Source organism: Lynx rufus, unplaced genomic scaffold (assembly GCF_022079265.1).
Source record: "Lynx rufus isolate CCGP_SWC_20201006 ecotype Redwood Valley unplaced genomic scaffold, mLynRuf1.p SCAF_2, whole genome shotgun sequence".
Classification (NCBI taxonomy): domain Eukaryota; kingdom Metazoa; phylum Chordata; class Mammalia; order Carnivora; family Felidae; genus Lynx; species Lynx rufus.
In genome coordinates this window covers 144,269,680-144,286,734 of record NW_025814834.1, presented here as the reverse complement: position 1 = coordinate 144,286,734, position 17,055 = coordinate 144,269,680, and the positions used below count along the sequence as shown (strand labels likewise).

At 33.1% G+C, this 17,055-nt stretch overlaps 2 protein-coding genes across 4 annotated transcripts in view; one reads left to right on the top strand and one right to left on the bottom strand.

The window, feature by feature from the left end:
* The first annotated feature begins 2,182 nt into the window (after nucleotides 1-2,182).
* Nucleotides 2,183-14,484, top strand: CUNH1orf146 (chromosome unknown C1orf146 homolog). Its single transcript, XM_047082428.1, has 5 exons — nucleotides 2,183-2,251; nucleotides 11,189-11,279; nucleotides 12,749-12,917; nucleotides 13,307-13,385; nucleotides 14,268-14,484. The coding sequence occupies exons 1-5, from the start codon at nucleotides 2,183-2,185 to the stop codon at nucleotides 14,442-14,444; spliced, it is 585 nt and encodes a 194-aa protein (XP_046938384.1). The 3' UTR covers nucleotides 14,445-14,484.
* Nucleotides 14,485-15,505: 1,021 nt separating this feature from the next.
* GLMN (glomulin, FKBP associated protein) overlaps nucleotides 15,506-17,055 on the bottom strand; it is a 34,703-nt gene continuing 33,153 nt past the window's right edge. For all 3 annotated transcript variants that reach the window (XM_047084260.1, XM_047084262.1, XM_047084261.1), the window contains 3 exons: nucleotides 16,462-16,585; nucleotides 15,768-15,850; nucleotides 15,506-15,661 (listed from right to left, as the gene is read on the bottom strand). In XM_047084260.1, coding sequence (XP_046940216.1) covers nucleotides 15,545-15,661; nucleotides 15,768-15,850; nucleotides 16,462-16,585 — 324 coding nt within the window. In that variant the 3' untranslated portion in view covers nucleotides 15,506-15,544. The remainder of the gene's footprint in view (nucleotides 15,662-15,767; nucleotides 15,851-16,461; nucleotides 16,586-17,055) is intronic.

Here is a 17,055-nt window from a genome sequence, read left to right as displayed (position 1 = left end):
TGAAGGGAGTTCTCTGTGCCTCTTGGACTTGGATGCCTGTTTCCTTTTCCCAGGTTAGAGAAGTTCTCGGCTATAATTTGTTCAAATAAACTTTCTGCCCCTTTTTCTCACTCTTCTTCTTCTGGGACCCCTATGATATGGATATTGCTTCATTTCATGGAATCAGTTAGTTCTCTATGCCTCCCCTTATGATCTAGTAATTTCCTTTCCCTCTTTTTTCAGTTTCATGATTTTCCATAATTTTAACATCTATTTCATCTATTCTCTCCTCTGTTTCTTCCATCTTGCTTCACTGTATCTAGCCTATTTTGCATCTCATTTATAGCCTTTTTAAATTCATGCCGACTAGTTTTTAGGTCTTTGATCTTTGCAGCAAGGATTTCTCTGGGGTCTTCTATGCTTTTTCAAGGCCACCTAGTAGTTTTAGGAGTGTTGATCTAAATTCTTGTTGATTTAAATTCTCAGATATATTGCCTATATCTATTTTAAGCAAGCCCCTGGCTATGATTTCTTCTTGACCTTTCTTTTGGGGAGAATTCCTCTGTCTTGTGATTTTGACTAAGTTTCTGTCAGTGTTTTGCATGTTCTAAAAGCTTGTTATGTTTCCTGCATCTGAAAGTACCACTATATTAAAAAGGGGCCTGGCACTCCTGGCAGTGTTTCTGGTGTATGCTGTGTGCATTCTGCTGTTGCATTTTGGCTTCTCTTTCCCATTGTTCAGTCCTCTACAGAGCTTCTCATTACTTTCAGTGGTGAAGCGTCTGTACCTTTAATTAGGTGTGCTTTGCTTTGTTTGTTGAAGTAACCCTGAAAAAAAAGGAAAAGGGAGAAAACCCTAATGCCCTGTAATGGGAACCATTGTTTTTAGTAATTGTTAGTAGAGTTAAATAGCAAAAATTCAACTGAGTACATTTACCTTATGTTTTCACTCATATGTGGATCTTGAGAAACTTAACAGAAGACCATGGGAGAGGGGAAGGGGAAAAAAAAGTTACAGAGAGGGAGGGAGATAAACCATAAGAGACTCTTAAATACTGAGAACAAACTGAGGGTTGATGGGGGGTGGGGGAGAGGGGAAAGTTGTTGATGGGCATTGAGGATAGCACTTGTTGGGATGAGCACTGGATGTTGTATGGAAACTAGTTAGACAATCAATTATATTTTTAAAAAAACCAAATTGGCTTTATTCCATGAATCATGAATTGGGCAGTATCCCAATTAGCAAGGGAAAGGAACTCTACCAAGCTGTGGGAAAGGGAAGGTTTTTTTTTTAATTGTTTATTTAGTTTTGAGAGAGAGAATGAGTGGGGAAGGGGCAGAGAGAGTGGGGGACAGAGTGTCTGAAGAGGGTCTGCACTGACAACAGAGAGACTGGTGTGGGACTGGAACTCATGAACCATGAGACAGGACCTGAGCTGAAGTAGGATGCTCAATCAACTGAGCCACCCAAATGCCCCAAAAAGGGAAGTGTTTAAAGACAGGAGTTGGAAAAAAATTATTTGCAAAGAATTCATTTTTCAGGCAAGGTTACTTTCCTGAGGGGAAAGGAAGGGATTTACTAATTGCATTATTTCACTAGTGCTGACCAAGTATTCAGTGTCAATTGGTTAAAGGTTACATTGTGGGGGGTGGGGGGGGTGGTAAGTGAGGGATAGGGTGGTTGGGTGGTGAAACTGAAGTTAGGTTAGATATTAAGTCTTGGTTTACTGATGTGGGGTTTAGTGCAAGTGACTCCGTTTTGGGTCTACTATCTCCTTTTTAGCAATAGGAAGTGTGGTATTGATAAGCTTAATGTATAACAAGACCTATTTTCAGTGTCAAATTTTAACTTTCAAATATTCTTTAGAATGTCTCCATTAACCTTGTTTGTTTGTTTGTTTCTTTTTTTCTAGAAAGCACCAGTGGGGGAGGAGCAGAGGGAGAGGGAGAGAGAGAATCTTAAGTAGGCTCTACACCCTTGGTGGAGCCTGATGCAGGGCTAGATTTCATGACTATGAGATCATGACATGAGCTGAAATCTAGAGTTGGACTTTAACCGACTCAGCCATCCAGGTGCCCCCACATAGTTTCATTTCTATCTTTAATTTACTCATTCATCAAACATTTCTACATGTCCTGTTTCCTCTTACCTTTTTTCAGATTGTGGCACCATTAGAAGCTGGGTTGATCCAAAAACAGACAGATGGCTGAAAACGGCACAAAAGAAAAAATAAAATGGACAACCACCATTATTATTAGCTCATCTCTTAAGGTAAATAGACATTTGGGCCATTGATCTTTAATTTAAAAATTAAAAACCATAGAACAATATTTTAAAAGATCCTTAGCTTGATTATCAAAGTTATGTGGATCAGCAAGCACATAAACTAAATGTATTTTAAAGATAAATTATAAATTTTATTGTATCTATTTTCAACATCTTACATCTCTAAATATTTGAGGGTTGGGAATTTTTTAAAGTTCTTTTTTTTCTTTATAAGCCTGTTCTAATAGAGATGTTAAAGGATTCCAGAAACAGTAACACATATGCATATATATATTATTTAAGATTTTTAAAGAAATAAACCACAGAAACTGATTTTTTTTTACCTTAGTGGCATTAGGAGGAGGCTGTCTCCATAGTTTGGATGGGAGGGGATGCGAAGTTAAATGTCTGAAGGCACTTGGTCAGTCCACAGCTGTTTCTAACTCCTTAGTCAACAGGATTTCTCCATTGCCCTGGTATTTATCTGCGAACACTAGCTGACGTCTAGAGTGAAGGGGCAGGATATGACTATTCCACAGTAAAGAGGAGAGAGACAGAATAAGAGTTAAAATAAGATTTTTATCCACTCTGTCCTCTAACTGCTGCCTCAAGCTGCACTTTGCCCTATTAGCTTTAGCCATCTAGCTCCATAACACATACCAGTTTAGGACAGCCTTAAGTCTCACTGATTTTTTTTCATGCTTCTTTTTGTTAGGTTTCTAGAATTCATGTTTCTCTCTTAATTATATAGCTTTTTTAGACTGATTTTGAGAAAGGAAGCCAGCAATCCATGCTAATGTGTGAAGAGCAACTACTTTATAATTCATTTATTATGTTTAATCATCTTGTTTTTTCCTATTTGTCCCACCTTTTCTGTTTCTTTTTTCTCTCCTTTCTTGTTAGTTTTTGTGTTGATTGGTCAGTCTCTCTCTCTCTACCTTTCCCCCTCCCCCCATCACCATCTCTCTCCCTCTTTTACTAGCTTTGGAAATTATATGCCCTATTTCTACTATTTTAGTGGTTGCCCTAGAAATTTTAACATGTATACTTAGCTCCACAAAATCACAGTGAATAATTACCTTTATCCTCATCTTAAATCACAAAAGAATCTTAGAACACTCTTAGAACAAGATTCTTGTTGTTATCATATTTAGTTTAATTCTGTTTTTTAACTCCACAAAGTCTTATTTTCTAAAGTTAGCATTTGTTTAGATTTACTCATGTCTTTGCTGTTGTTTTTGCTTTCCTTTTTTTCCTTTGGCTCAGACTTCTCTTTTTAAATCACTTTCTTTTTATCTGAAAAATATAATTTAGAATTTACCTGTATGAGGATTTTCTAGAAGTAAAAAACTTACTCTCATTTTTTGTTAATATCAAAATATTTCTGTTTTCCCCTTGATTTTGAAAGATGTTTTAAAAGTCAATTTAATTTAAGTATAACTTACATACAATAAAATGCACTCATTTTAAATGTGAAGTTTGATGAGTTTTACAATCAAAATATAGAACATATGCATCACTCTAGAAAGTTCCTTTGTGTCCTTTTATAGTAATTTCTTTTCCAGCCCCCTGCCTCAAGTAAACCATTGATCTGATACTTATCACTATAATTGGTTTTGCCTATTGTAGAATTTCCTATAGATGGAATGACACAGTTGGTATTCTTTTGTGTCTTGCTTACATGTTGTTACATATTACAATAGTTTGTTTCCTTTTATTGTTGAGTAGTAGTTTACTGTATGAGTATACCCCAGTTTATTTATCTATTCACCAGTAGATGGATATTTGGGTTGTTTCCAGTTTTGGGCCATTTTTAAGTAAGCTGCTGTAAACCTCATTATATGTCTGTCTGTTGATCTGTGTTTTCATTTCTCTAGTAAATACATAGTAATGGAATTGCTGGGTCATATGGGTCAGATGTTTATTTTTATAAGAAACTGGAAAACTTTCTTCAGTTTTACTGCAAATGAACACTGAATCTATTTAACTGCGTGACTAATCTGTGTAACTAAAATAAAAATAATGTGGGAATTATGGTTTTATACTCTCATCAGCAATGTATGAGAATTCCATTTACTCCAAAGTGAAAGATATTTTCACTAAATTTATAGATATTTTGTTTCAGCATATTGAGGAACTCATTTCACTGGATTCTGACTTCCATTGTTATTGTTGATAAGATAGCATCAGTTTGTCACTTCCTTGAAGATTACCTGTCTTTCTTCTCTGACTGCTTTTCAGATTTTGGCATTCTGTGGTTTTAAGGTATAGATTTCTTTTTATCTTTTGAGGCTCATGAATCTTTAAATTGTTGTTATTACCAAGTTCTTATCCATCATCTCCTTTAATATTGCCTCTGTCCTATTTCCTTGCTCCTTCCTCTCTGAACTCCCATTAGATGTTTGTTAGATCTTATCAGAATATTCTCCATGCATTTTGACTTCCCTTTCACTTCTTCTGTCTTTAGGTTGCAATCTAGGTAATTTAATCTGTCCTTTGTTCCATGTCAATATTTTTCTCTATTCCTATTGAACTCACCCATTGAGGGTTTTGTTTTGTTTTGTTTGACTTTTTTCAGCTTATGAAATACACATAGAGAAAAGTAGAAAAGGACATAAAAGTATATATGAACCATTTAATGGAGTTATTATAAAGAGAATACCATGTAGCCAATCGGGTCAATAAGTAGAACATTATTCATTTCCTTTTCTCCTCAAGACTTTTATTAATTATATCAATCAAACACCAATTATATTAGGTGTTTATAACTTATTAGTTATATCAAATGTGCATAACACTTATACTTTTTCTATAACCATAATTCCCGCATTTATTTTCATGTTGGTTACACAGTTAAATAGATTCAGTGTGTACTTGTAGTTTTCATGTAAAAGATATGTCTTTCCACTACTGGATTTTGTTAATGATTCATGAGACAAGCATTAGACACAGCTGAAATGTTGTTTCTCTAGAGGAGCCAAAATTGTCAGACATGGCTTTCAAAAATGTCCCTCAAAGTAGAAGTCTGTTCTTTTTTCATGTGTTTTGTTGGGAGTTACACATGTTTCCTACTTTCAACAAAGGAAAGTTTGCTATTGTTTCTCATTCTCCTTTGGTTTTTGTGTACTTTTCAAAGAAAGTAGGAGATACCACCATTTTTATTCTAGTAGTTCCTATATTTTTATATTTTTTTTTTATTTTTTTTTTTAATTTTTTTTTTTCAATGTTTATTTATTTTTGGGACAGAGAGAGACAGAGCATGAACGGGGGAGGGGCAGAGAGAGAGGGAGACACAGAATCGGAAACAGGCTCCAGGCTCTGAGCCATCAGCCCAGAGCCCGACGCGGGGCTCGAACTCACGGACCGCGAGATCGTGACCTGAGCTGAAGTCGGACGCTTAACCGACTGCGCCACCCAGGCGCCCCATATTTTTATATTTTAAATGCTGAGTCTTCATTTACCTTACACATAAATCTTTTTGTTTGTTGCTAGTTTTTGCTTTAGAAAAATTCTTTGAAATAGAATAGTTGCATTAAAGAAAGAGACATGCACCATTTGAAGACTTTTGATATGTGTTGTCAAATTACCCTACAGGATGTTTTTATATACAGTGGCATCAGCAGTATATAGGAAGCTCAACTTATCCTCACCTATGACAGTTCCACATGTTATTTAAGAAAATCTTTGCTAGTTTGGTATTTTATATTTTATATTTCTTTGATTACAAAGGAGATTAAACATTTTTTCAGACACATTATTTTTATTTCTTCTGTAATTTTATCTTTCCTTTTTTTCTATTGGCATAAATAATAAATTTTTATTCTTTAAAATATTAAAAAATATAAAATTGTGTTATACTATTAAGATTTTTCTTAAGGTTTTTTTTTGCCTTTCAGTTTTATTTGGTATTTGTGAAATCATAAGTTGCATATTTTTATTTCTACTCTATCTTTAGGAATTAAGGCAGCTGTTTTTATTATACAGTCAAATTTAACAGCTTCTTCCCTGAGATTTCTTAAATTGCTCTTATAAAATTTTTATATATCAGCCTTAAATATGTGTTATACATCTATACATATGCTCATATACAGATAATCATTATATAGTTTTGAATCTAATTCTGTTGTTTTCTCTTCAGTTGATGTATATATTAAATATTGAATCATTACCACACTTTTAAATTCGTTGTAGTTGTGTGATATACCTTAAACTTAATAAGGCATGTTCCTTCCATACTGTTCATATGTTTTTAGAACATATTTTTTCTTCTTGATCAGGGAATCATAAAACTATGGTGTATGCCCTGGCCTACAGCATGTTATTGCCAAGCCAATGAATTAAGCAGGGTTTTTACATTTTTAAAGGCTTATAAAAAAGAGAGAGAAAGAGAGAAAGAAGGAAGGAGACCGGAAGGAAGGAAAAGAAGAAGGAAAGAAGGAAGGAGGGAAAGAAGATGGGAAGGAAGGAGGGACAGTGAGAGAAAGAAAGGAGGGAGACAGGGAAGAAGAAAGGAAGAAAAGAAAAAAATGTGACAGAGATCATATGCAGCCTCACAAGCCTATAATGTTTATTATTTGGCCTTCTGCTGAAATAGTTTGCCGAACTTTATTCTAGATGAACTTCAAAATCACTTTAAATTAAAAAAATTTTCCATTCATTACACTTTTGATTTGAATTGAACTAATTTATTAAACGAGGGAAAAATTTATTCTTCCCATCCTTTGAACACATGAGATATATCGTTTTTTTTCAAGTCTTTATTTTCTCAGATAATTAAGAAATTTTTTCTTCATATTAATTCTGTTTCTTTTTAAGTACCTTGATAGTTGATGTTTTTGTTACTATTATGAAATATTTCCCCATGTTTTCAATCTGTAAGTAGAAACTTTTGAGTTTGTGGTAATTTATTTTTATTATTATTTTTTTTTAATGTTTATTTATTTTTGAGAGAAAGAGAGAGCACAAGTGGGGGAGTGGCAGAGAGGGAGGGAGACTGAGAATCCAAAGTAGGTTCCAGGTTCTGAGCTGTCCGCACAGAGCCCCACATGGGGCTCACACTCACGAACCATGAAATCATGACCTTAGCCGAAGTCAGACACTTAACCAGGCGCCCCTGTGGTTGGTTGGTTACTACTTACTTACTTACTTACTTGTTTATTTTATTTTATTTTATTTTATTTTATTTTATTTTATTTTATTTTATTTTACTTTATTTTATTTTTATTATGATTGCATTGACTCTATTTATTTATATTAAATATAATTTATTGTCAAATTGGTTTCCATACAATACCCAGTGCTCATTCCAACAGGTGCCCTCCTCAATACCCATCACCCACTTTTGTGGTTATTTATTCTTAATCACTGCACTGCATTTTCATAATTTATTATCAGTTGGTTCTATGGGATTTTCAAGGGAAGCAGTCATAATTTGTGATTAGAATTTCTGACAGCTATATCTCTTATTTTTATCTCATGGCCTTTTGCTGTGACCAAAACATCTAAAACAGTGTTTCTGATTTTAATGAGAATAATTCCAGTATTTTACTATATATGACGTACCTGTTGCTATAAAGTATTTACTGTATTGATATTTATCTAAGCTTAATTAATTATAAAATTTTTCTTTTAATCATAAATAAGTGTATAGTTTTTCAGTTGCATTGGTTTTTGTTGTCTCTTGAGAAGAACTTAAGTGACTAATCTTTTCATTTCTTGATTAAATTAATTGATCGTTGTGGATTTTTCTTTCATATTCTCTTAAAATTTGGTTTTCTAATATTTTATTTTTGAATGAGTATTTACTAATGATTAGGCTGTGGTTTTCTCTTTCTGAGCTATTTTTGTAGGGAATAGGGGGTTTCCTTTTTCATTCTTTTTTTTTTTATTCCTTTTGTTTATATCTATGTAGTTATATAGCATGGAAATTTTAAGGTAAAAGGTGCTTTACTATTAAATTTTCTGTGCTGTTAATTTTTTTATGCAATGTAGAAAAATAGTGGTTTTGCTTAGTTAAGTTTTGCACTATGTTATGAGTCTATTTCATAAATTATATATTTTTTCAAAAATTTACTAAATTATAGAGATAAATTTATTAAGTTGAAATTTATGAAATTGCCATTTCTGTGATTAAAATTTTCATATTGGCATTCATTTCATTTTCTCATTATATCAGTTATTGAGTACCCTTTCTCATTTCTGTTTTTATTTATAGTTCCTTTCTAATGAGTAGATTTGGTAGACAGAATGTTAATTTTATAGAATATTGATAGGTGTTATATTTGTAGAAAGAAGTATTGGATTGTATTTGGAATTCTTGTATAAACAAATTTATACAATTTTTTTTATTGCACTGTCTTAACAGCTGTTCATATGCTCAGATGCATTATAAATCCTCAAAAGGAGATAAAATAATATTCAGTGTTTCTAAGTATTAATTGAATAAGGAATACATTTTAATATCTCATGGGACTAATATTCCATAAAATATGCTTTGGAAAATCTAGTTTTAGCTCCTAGTTATTTGAAAAATTAACTCTTGAATTTGGCTATTTTTTTTTCTAATTCAGTACTTTTTATTTTTATTTTTATTATTTTCTTTTATTATTTTTATTATCATTCTTTTAGTTGGCACCCCAGATAGCATATGAATTTTTTAAGTTTATTATTATTTTTTATTGAAGTGTAGTTGACACAGTGTTACCATATTTTCCAGGTGTATAGCATAGTGATTTGACAAATCTTGTACATTCTTCCATACTCACTAGAGGTGTAGCTACTAATAGAATATGATTAAAATTCATTAACATGGCATACATGGGTCCTTAGGTTATGCACGCATTTATTCCTAACACCATCTTCAAGTTAACTGACTTGTGTATACCTTACATACTTATCATCTAAGGATCCTACTTTTGGTTCTGAATGCCTTTGCCTGTTACTTTTTCTGTCCGTGCTTTTCTCACATTTATCTTCTTCCTTCACTTGTCTGCTTAATAAACTCCTTTCTACTTTAAAGGTTTAACTCATATTTTATGAAGCTTTTCTGACTCACATCTGTTACATCCTTTTATAGTTTCTGGTTCTTAGCCAAAATTCTCAGTCTTGTCTTTCATCTCCTTAAACATAGTAAACATTGCTATTTTAAGGTATGGATCTGGTATAACTTCACTTTATGTATCCCCTGTGAGTCTACTTCTATTGCCTATTGTTTCTCATAGTTCTCTTCCAAGTATTTCATCTCTTTGTATGTCTGATTATTTTTGTGTATTGGAATTTGTATTTGAAAAATTGTAGAAATAATTTGAGGCCTAGAATAGTGTTCTATTCCTCTAAGAAGCTTTAATTTTACAAGAGAATTAAACCCCTAAAACCTAAGCAGGGTTGCTACATACATTACAGGACATTCAGTTACAATATTTGGGTTTTAGGTAAGCAATTAACTTAGTATAAGTACATCCCAAATATTGCATGGGACATACTTATACTAAAAATTATGTTGTTTATCTGAAATTCAAATTCAGCTGGGTGTTCTTTATTTTTATTTGCAAAATCTGTCAGTCCAAGCCCTAAAGCATCTATTGTATGTAATAAATGAATTACATCTAGAATGGTACTAGTTATGTGAGAATTGAAAGAATAGTCACTCAGATAATTTTCTTTGTAGTTCGAAAGAGGAAACCTGATTGAGAAAGGTTGCTCTAGGGAGTGGTTCTGCAAGATGGTTGTGAATACTAGTAATACAGTATCACCTAAAGACAATTTCTGGGATTGAAATGGTTTGAAGCTAGGCTATAGTCCCTGTGAGAGCTGTTCTACTTTTATCAGGAGCTGTGTTTAGCCTGTCAGCTCTTTCGGAATTGGCAGATGCCCTCAGGGAAAAGGTGGCCTAAATGCTGGTCTCATATCTTTGAATTTCTGTATGGATTTGGCCTTATAATTGTTCACTATCCTGCTAGCTCTCTGATGTATTCAAGAAGATTTTTTAAATTGTCCAGCTTTTCTAGTTGCTTCAGCAGGAGGTTTGGCTTAAATTGCTAGTCTGCCATTGCTGGAATCAATGTATAGTTTTAAAACGGCAGAAATAAACTCATGGGAAGAGCCATAGTTGAACTCTAGGTCAGGATCTGTTTGGCACAAAATACTCTCTTTGGGACAGAAAGGAAGCATATATTTTGTACATAATTCCAGCCTGTGTACTTAAAATATACATGTTATAAAGCAAAATATAAAATTAATATACCTAAGGGATTTTTATCTACTTGGAGAATAATCAGCTTGAGCTGTAACCAATCGGGAAACCCTATTAACCACTTACATTTTAGTGGCTTGGATAAAATTATCTAAGTAATTACTTGTATAGAATAGAAAATGAGATGGTTTTTGAAATGGCATTCAAACAGAAGTCCTGTTGCTGTGTTCATACATGTTTTCTGACTCACCTAAGGCTTGAAGCATCTTAAAATTATAATAAAAGTAACTGTAGTATACACAAATAAATTGGAGAATTGGTTGTCTCCTTGTGGTATTTTGTACATCTGGCACTTCATGGTTCTCTGAGCCATCTAAGAAACTCACCACAACCCACCTTCCAATTTATATTAATGTATGCCAGGATCCATCTCCAAGTTGTGTTTTTAAAAGAACTTTGCGTTTGCTCTGCTTCTTATAGTTTAGTTCTTTAATACTGTCTTTTGTTTCTGTCTCTAAATAACATAACTAGTACACAATTCATTTCCAAACAGTGTGTTTCAGAACTAAATATTTTTGTTTTTACAAAAGTGTTTTCACCATAGAGAGCACATTTACTGTCTCCTTTGATGATCAGATATATAAGTGGTATAGTTATAAAAGAAGCTATTAAATTAGTTTTTTCATTAGCTTTAACAAAAAATCATTGTAAGCATGTCTTAAGTTTATGTTTCTGAAAAAAATGTTTTTTAGAGTTGTGAAGTTGCAACTGCCCTAGATCGAAGCCACAAGATTCGGTATTCAGATTCAGTGGAAAATGGATCAATTATCTTTTCTCTTTCTGGTACAGTATATTTGCTGTCTTAAGTTTCTTATAAAATATAGGAGTATAAATTCTAATACTGGTAGTTCAGTAACCAGGTAATAAGCTTAAGGTACTATCTTTTCAGAGAGGTAAATGTATAAAACTATTACTGCTGCAAAAGTAGTGCATGTGGCCGATTACAACATGCATTTCTTTTTAGATTACAATTGTTGAACTAAAGCTGAACCAGTGGAGTGTGGTAGAAGATATTAAAAACTACTTCTTTTGGAACTAAGATGAAAATAGAACAAAGCCACCTCTCCAACAGTCAGTACTTAAAATGTTACCAGTATTAATGAAGAGGCCAACGTCACATTGGTCAAAAGCCATATACAAAAACAATATAGGAGAATGCTTTTTCATGATTTTGTACATGATTTTGATGCATATAACATAAACAAATACTAAAAGAAAAGAATCAAATGGAGACAAATAGAAGTTCCGCGAATCATAAAACTGTACAATGGTCATGGGCAAAATAGAGGAAGGAATTAGATTAGGAGATGAGAAGCCTGGGACAATGGAAAGGGGGCAGCACAAAGCATAGTTTTGTGATAGGGAAATGACTGAAGTGATAAAAGGTGGAAGTAAAGAATTTTATCAGGAGGGTTGCAGACAGACTGATACTTTAGCAGAGGTTTTGGAAGACAGGCAGCTTTCAAAAGCTACTAGAAATAAAACTCCCGGCTGAAAGTGGTCCAACTTCAAACTCATCCTTCCTGGTTGAATAAAGAGCCCACTAGGGAGAAGTGAAATGTTCTTGAATACCTCCTATGTGCCTTGGCCACTTTATATACTGTATCTTATTGAATCCTCTCAACAAACCCATGAACAATTATTATTGCCATCTTACAGATGGGGGAACTTAGGTTCAAAGAGGTTTATATAAATTGCCCAACTTCACTCAATTAGTATATAATCACTTTCCTCAGATTGTCTACTCCTCATCATTTAAAGTGCTATAATTAGATCAAATTTCCTTTCAGGACTATTCTTACAGGCCTGATACTTTTTCAAAAATCCTAGGTAACTGCTTATCGAGTATATTAATGTATGTAATAGTTAATATTCTCTACAAAGGTTTCTTCAAGAAACAATTGAAGGCTTATCTTCCTTTGATTTTCAGCTTTAAAAAAAATCATAACACACAAAAAAACTTTTCACTAAAATTAGGCATTACTATGTATACAGTGCCATCATCAGAAAATGATGACCAAAAACATTTTTCCTCTTATTTAGAATAAGCCATCCTTTTATATAGAGCACTTCAAAGAATTACCGAAATCATTTTGTAGTTTAAGAATTTTGTTATAGTAACTTCTGTTCCTTATGGGTTTAGGTCCTGTACACTTAACCAGCTATATGAATTTTTGTTGATTTTGTGGAGTTTACAAAATATTTTATTATTATGACAAAGTGATGTTTTATATTTTGTTCACCTTTCCTAGGAGTTGCATTTTTATTGATGGATGCTAAAGAATGCTTTACATCAGCTGAAGAAATATTTCTAGCCAAAATTGAGAAGTTTACTAATATTCACCAAAATAGCTTTTTGGTTCTGTCTGCTGCCTTCCATGGGCCTGAGGAATGGAAACTGATGTTCAGGATTCAGCAGAGGTATGGATGAATAGTACTATAGACTTTTCTTAAATTACAATATGCTCACTTTCGTTCTTAATCCTTTTAAACAGGTGAATTGCGTTTTGCCAAAAAACAAATGTTATAATATTAACTTGTCACAGTTAACAAAATGCAGGCCTAATGGGTATTCCAAGAATGAAGGTAACAAGTTTCAGAGTTCATGTTGATTTCTGAGATTCTCCTGCAAGACCAAAACAAAAGTGAACATTTTAGTCTGTTCAATCCTGGCTATAAAGTTTATCATATCCTCTGTGGAATAGGGCAGGGCATAAATAAATGACAAGAGCTTTCTCTCTCCTTTCTGCTTACTTAACAGATGTCTATATAAGTTATATAATGTATTTAACTTATGAATTATTTTTCAGATTCCTGGGTAGTAACTTACGGATACTTCCAGTACACAACACAGTAGATGTTATTAATCTTATGTGCACTATAGCTAAGGTGAGTTACCTGAGGAAAATGACACATACATAAAAACTCATAGATTTTAAGGTTCTTGACTTCAAAATGCACACTCTCTTGAGCAGGATTGACAAATACTGTTTCTGTTCCCCTCAGAGAAGTTGCTCTTTCAGCATGCAACTCTTGGAAGCCTGAACTCAACCTCTCAAGTCTTCTCAATTTACTTCTGGTAGTCATTACCACAATGACTAATTTTAGGCCAAAAGAGCATTTGGCATATATACATTGTGTTGGTCCTACTGGTTACTTAAATCTTCCTTTAAGTTCTAAAATATAATTATTGATCAGGTTGTAGTCAAGAACTGTCAAAGTGCATTCTTTTTTAAAGTTTACTTATTTTGAGAGAGCACGTGTGCACATGAGCAGGGGGAGGGGCAGAGAGACAGAGAGAGAGAGGGAGAGAGAGAATCCCAAGCAGGGTCCACACTGTCAGCTCAGAGCCCCAGGGAGATCATGACCTGAGCTGAAATCAAGAGTTGGACACTTAACCGACTGAGCCACGCAGGTGCCTCAAAGTACAAACATTTTATTTTATAGAATTATCTTCACTTCACAAGTTACCATTTTCTTTTCATGCTTGTCCTCTGTGAAGTGTGTCCTAGGCAGAGTTAGGTGTTTCTTACTCTTATACTTGGAACAGATCTTCATTAAAGCAATTCTTAAAGTATTCTTTTGACTTGTTTGAAATTCCTTAAAGACAGAGCTCAGGTATTTTTCTTTTACTGACTTAACTCACACATAGTATTTAGCACAGAAGGTGATTTGATACTTGTTGAATAAGTGAAAGTTTATATTTTTATATGATCCTGTAAAAATAATTTATTTCTGTAAATAATGTTGCATGTTTATAACTTCTTACAGATGGCCTCCAAACCATACATAGATAACATCTGCTATAGAATGGTAACAACTGAGGCTTACATCATTGAGCAAAGTCCTGTTTGGAAAACACTTCAAAAGTTAAAACTGAGTAGTGATTCATTTAACCCAAACTACAGTATCAATTACAAATGTCCTTTTGGAAGAATATTAAAATAATTAGACCACTTAAATTATAATGTTAAAATATATATTTACTTTAAAGACTTTTAAAAATTTTAAATAAAATGGATATGACCAAAAATGATTTATTTTCAGTTTTGTTGAGTAATTCCTTTAATAATGTTTAGAAAACATTGGTACATACATATATTTAAAAAGTCAGATGCAGTTTTTTAATGATACAAATTAAGTTGGATGGATAAGTATTTACTACAAAATAAAAACACAGCATTTTTTAACTAGCCCCTTAGACTAAAGGAAAGTCACATACACTTTTTAGCTTTTCCACAAAGGCTGCCAGTATTTTCTAAAATTAATCTTTGCAGATGCTTTCATGTTGTAACTGCTGCTAGAGAGGTGGTGATGGAACTCTGCCCCCTAAGACTCCTCCTGAGGCAAGGAAAGGAAGGGAAATTAAGAGAAGCAGCCAACTGGCCCAACTGAAAACTTCTGTGTACGCTTTTAGAGTGGTGTGATATCTTATTTGACACTAGGAGTTCTATTTTTTTTTTTATGTTTATTTATTTTTGAGAGAGAGAGACAGAGTGTGAGCTGGGGAAAGGGCAGAGATAGGGAGACACAGAACCCAAAGCAAGCTCCAGGCTCTGAGCTGTCAGCACAGAGCCCGACGCAGGGCTTTAACTCACAAGCTGTGAGATCATGACCTGAGCCGAAGTCGGACACTTAACCGACTGAGCCACCCAGGTGCCCCAACACTAGGAGTTCTAAAATGTGTCATAGCATCTAACTGGAACATAAAGTGTATCAATGTATCTATAAACTCACTACAACTGTATGAATGCATAAAGGCAATTCAACTACATTTTATGAAATTATAACATAAAATTATTAGTTTGTATTGGATTTTCAGTAGTAGGATTTAGAATACATATATGGGCATCATTACCATCTAGATAGATTATCTTTTTAAAACCAAAGAATACTACTGATCCATAATGTGTCATCACAGAAACCAATAACTGAGAAAGGTTACATTTATTTTTCTAGTATTTTACAGAAAAGTTTTTATAAAGATATTAAATAATCATAATGGAAAATACAGTATTTTACTTGTTTTTATTTTGGAAAATGGAGGTTCATTTTATCCCAATATTTTCTTCAGGGGTAGACTTTGTTTTTATTTCAATGAGTTCTTCTACTCGAGCCAGAACACTTTCAATCAAATCAAATGTGAAAAGAGCTGAATGTAGAACCTGCAATGCCAAGGAAAGTTAGTGTTATATTAATGTTGCTGTTAAAGCAAAAAAACAAAGTAGAAAGTCCTCAGCTGGATGTAGCTTAGGAAAATTTCAGATATACCTTAAGCTGCATTTCAGGTGGCATATTAGGGATCTCTTCTCCACCTACAGTTACAGAACAAAGATCTTTAGATTTCTGGACATCTGTTAAGGGAAGAAAAAAATTTAACCATTAAAAATCTCTCAGATTTCAATAATCAATTTATAACCTACTTTCATTATTATATATCTGTTACACTAAAAAGAAATTTCTAGTAATGCCTTTAAGAAATATCCCCACAGATACATAGAAAAGAGCAGAAGATCATTATAGTAGAATTGCTGACTTTAAAAAGTAATTCTGAATCTGAGATTCTTTTTTGTAATTTATACAGATTTACTTGAGAGTGAGGTTGGCGGTGAGGACAGGTGGGGGGATGGACAGAGCCATACCAAAATTAGTGAAATATACAAATAGAAATACTTGTATTACAGTTAGATTCTTAATCAGAATTTGATCTTAATCTGGTTTTAAACCAGAATATACTTCAATTTGTTTTAAATCTTTGTTAACCCAATTTCAATTTCAACTGGCTTTACAGATCTGTTAAAAATCATTTTAATTATAAATGAAATGACTTAACTGTCATGGTTCCTTGTTTGTTATAAAATAAACAACTATGATATTAGAGAGTTCTTTGTTTTGAATATACATAACAGTTCTAAAATTTGACTAATTTTTAGACCTAACTAAAAATGAAATACACATTACCAACCTTGGCTATTTTCTTGGCTATTTTTAATTTCTGCTTCATAATGTGCTTTTGACATATTAAGTCCTGTATGGAGTGGCTTTAAGAAATTATTCTCAATCTTTCCAAGTTCTGTCCATAATCCAGTCTGTTCAGAAGAATTAATGAAAGAATTAGTTATTTGGTTCAACATTTTTTGATTGCCCACTATTATTAAACACATGTTAAGAGCTCAAGAAACAAAAATAAAATCTGATCCTTGCCTTCCAAGGTAGTTTACTATTTAATAACACATTCATGCATACATTTAGTTATTTTATGTGAATACCAATCAAAATAAAATACCAATCAAAACAAAAATGTACTTTGGATACTACACTCATTCCTACACCATCTGGACAGCTCCTGACTTTGAGATGTGTAACATACAAGTTTTATCCGTGAGAAAATTATTTGAGAATAATCCATATGATGAGACATTTCTTTTCCTGTAAAAACCATCCCTACAATGACTACCTTATATATTCCTTCAACTCATTATCTTTCAATTGATAGCCTTGTTACAGATCTAGTTCTAGAGGATTCTTTCCCTTCTCTATTAATGGAAACATTTCTAAC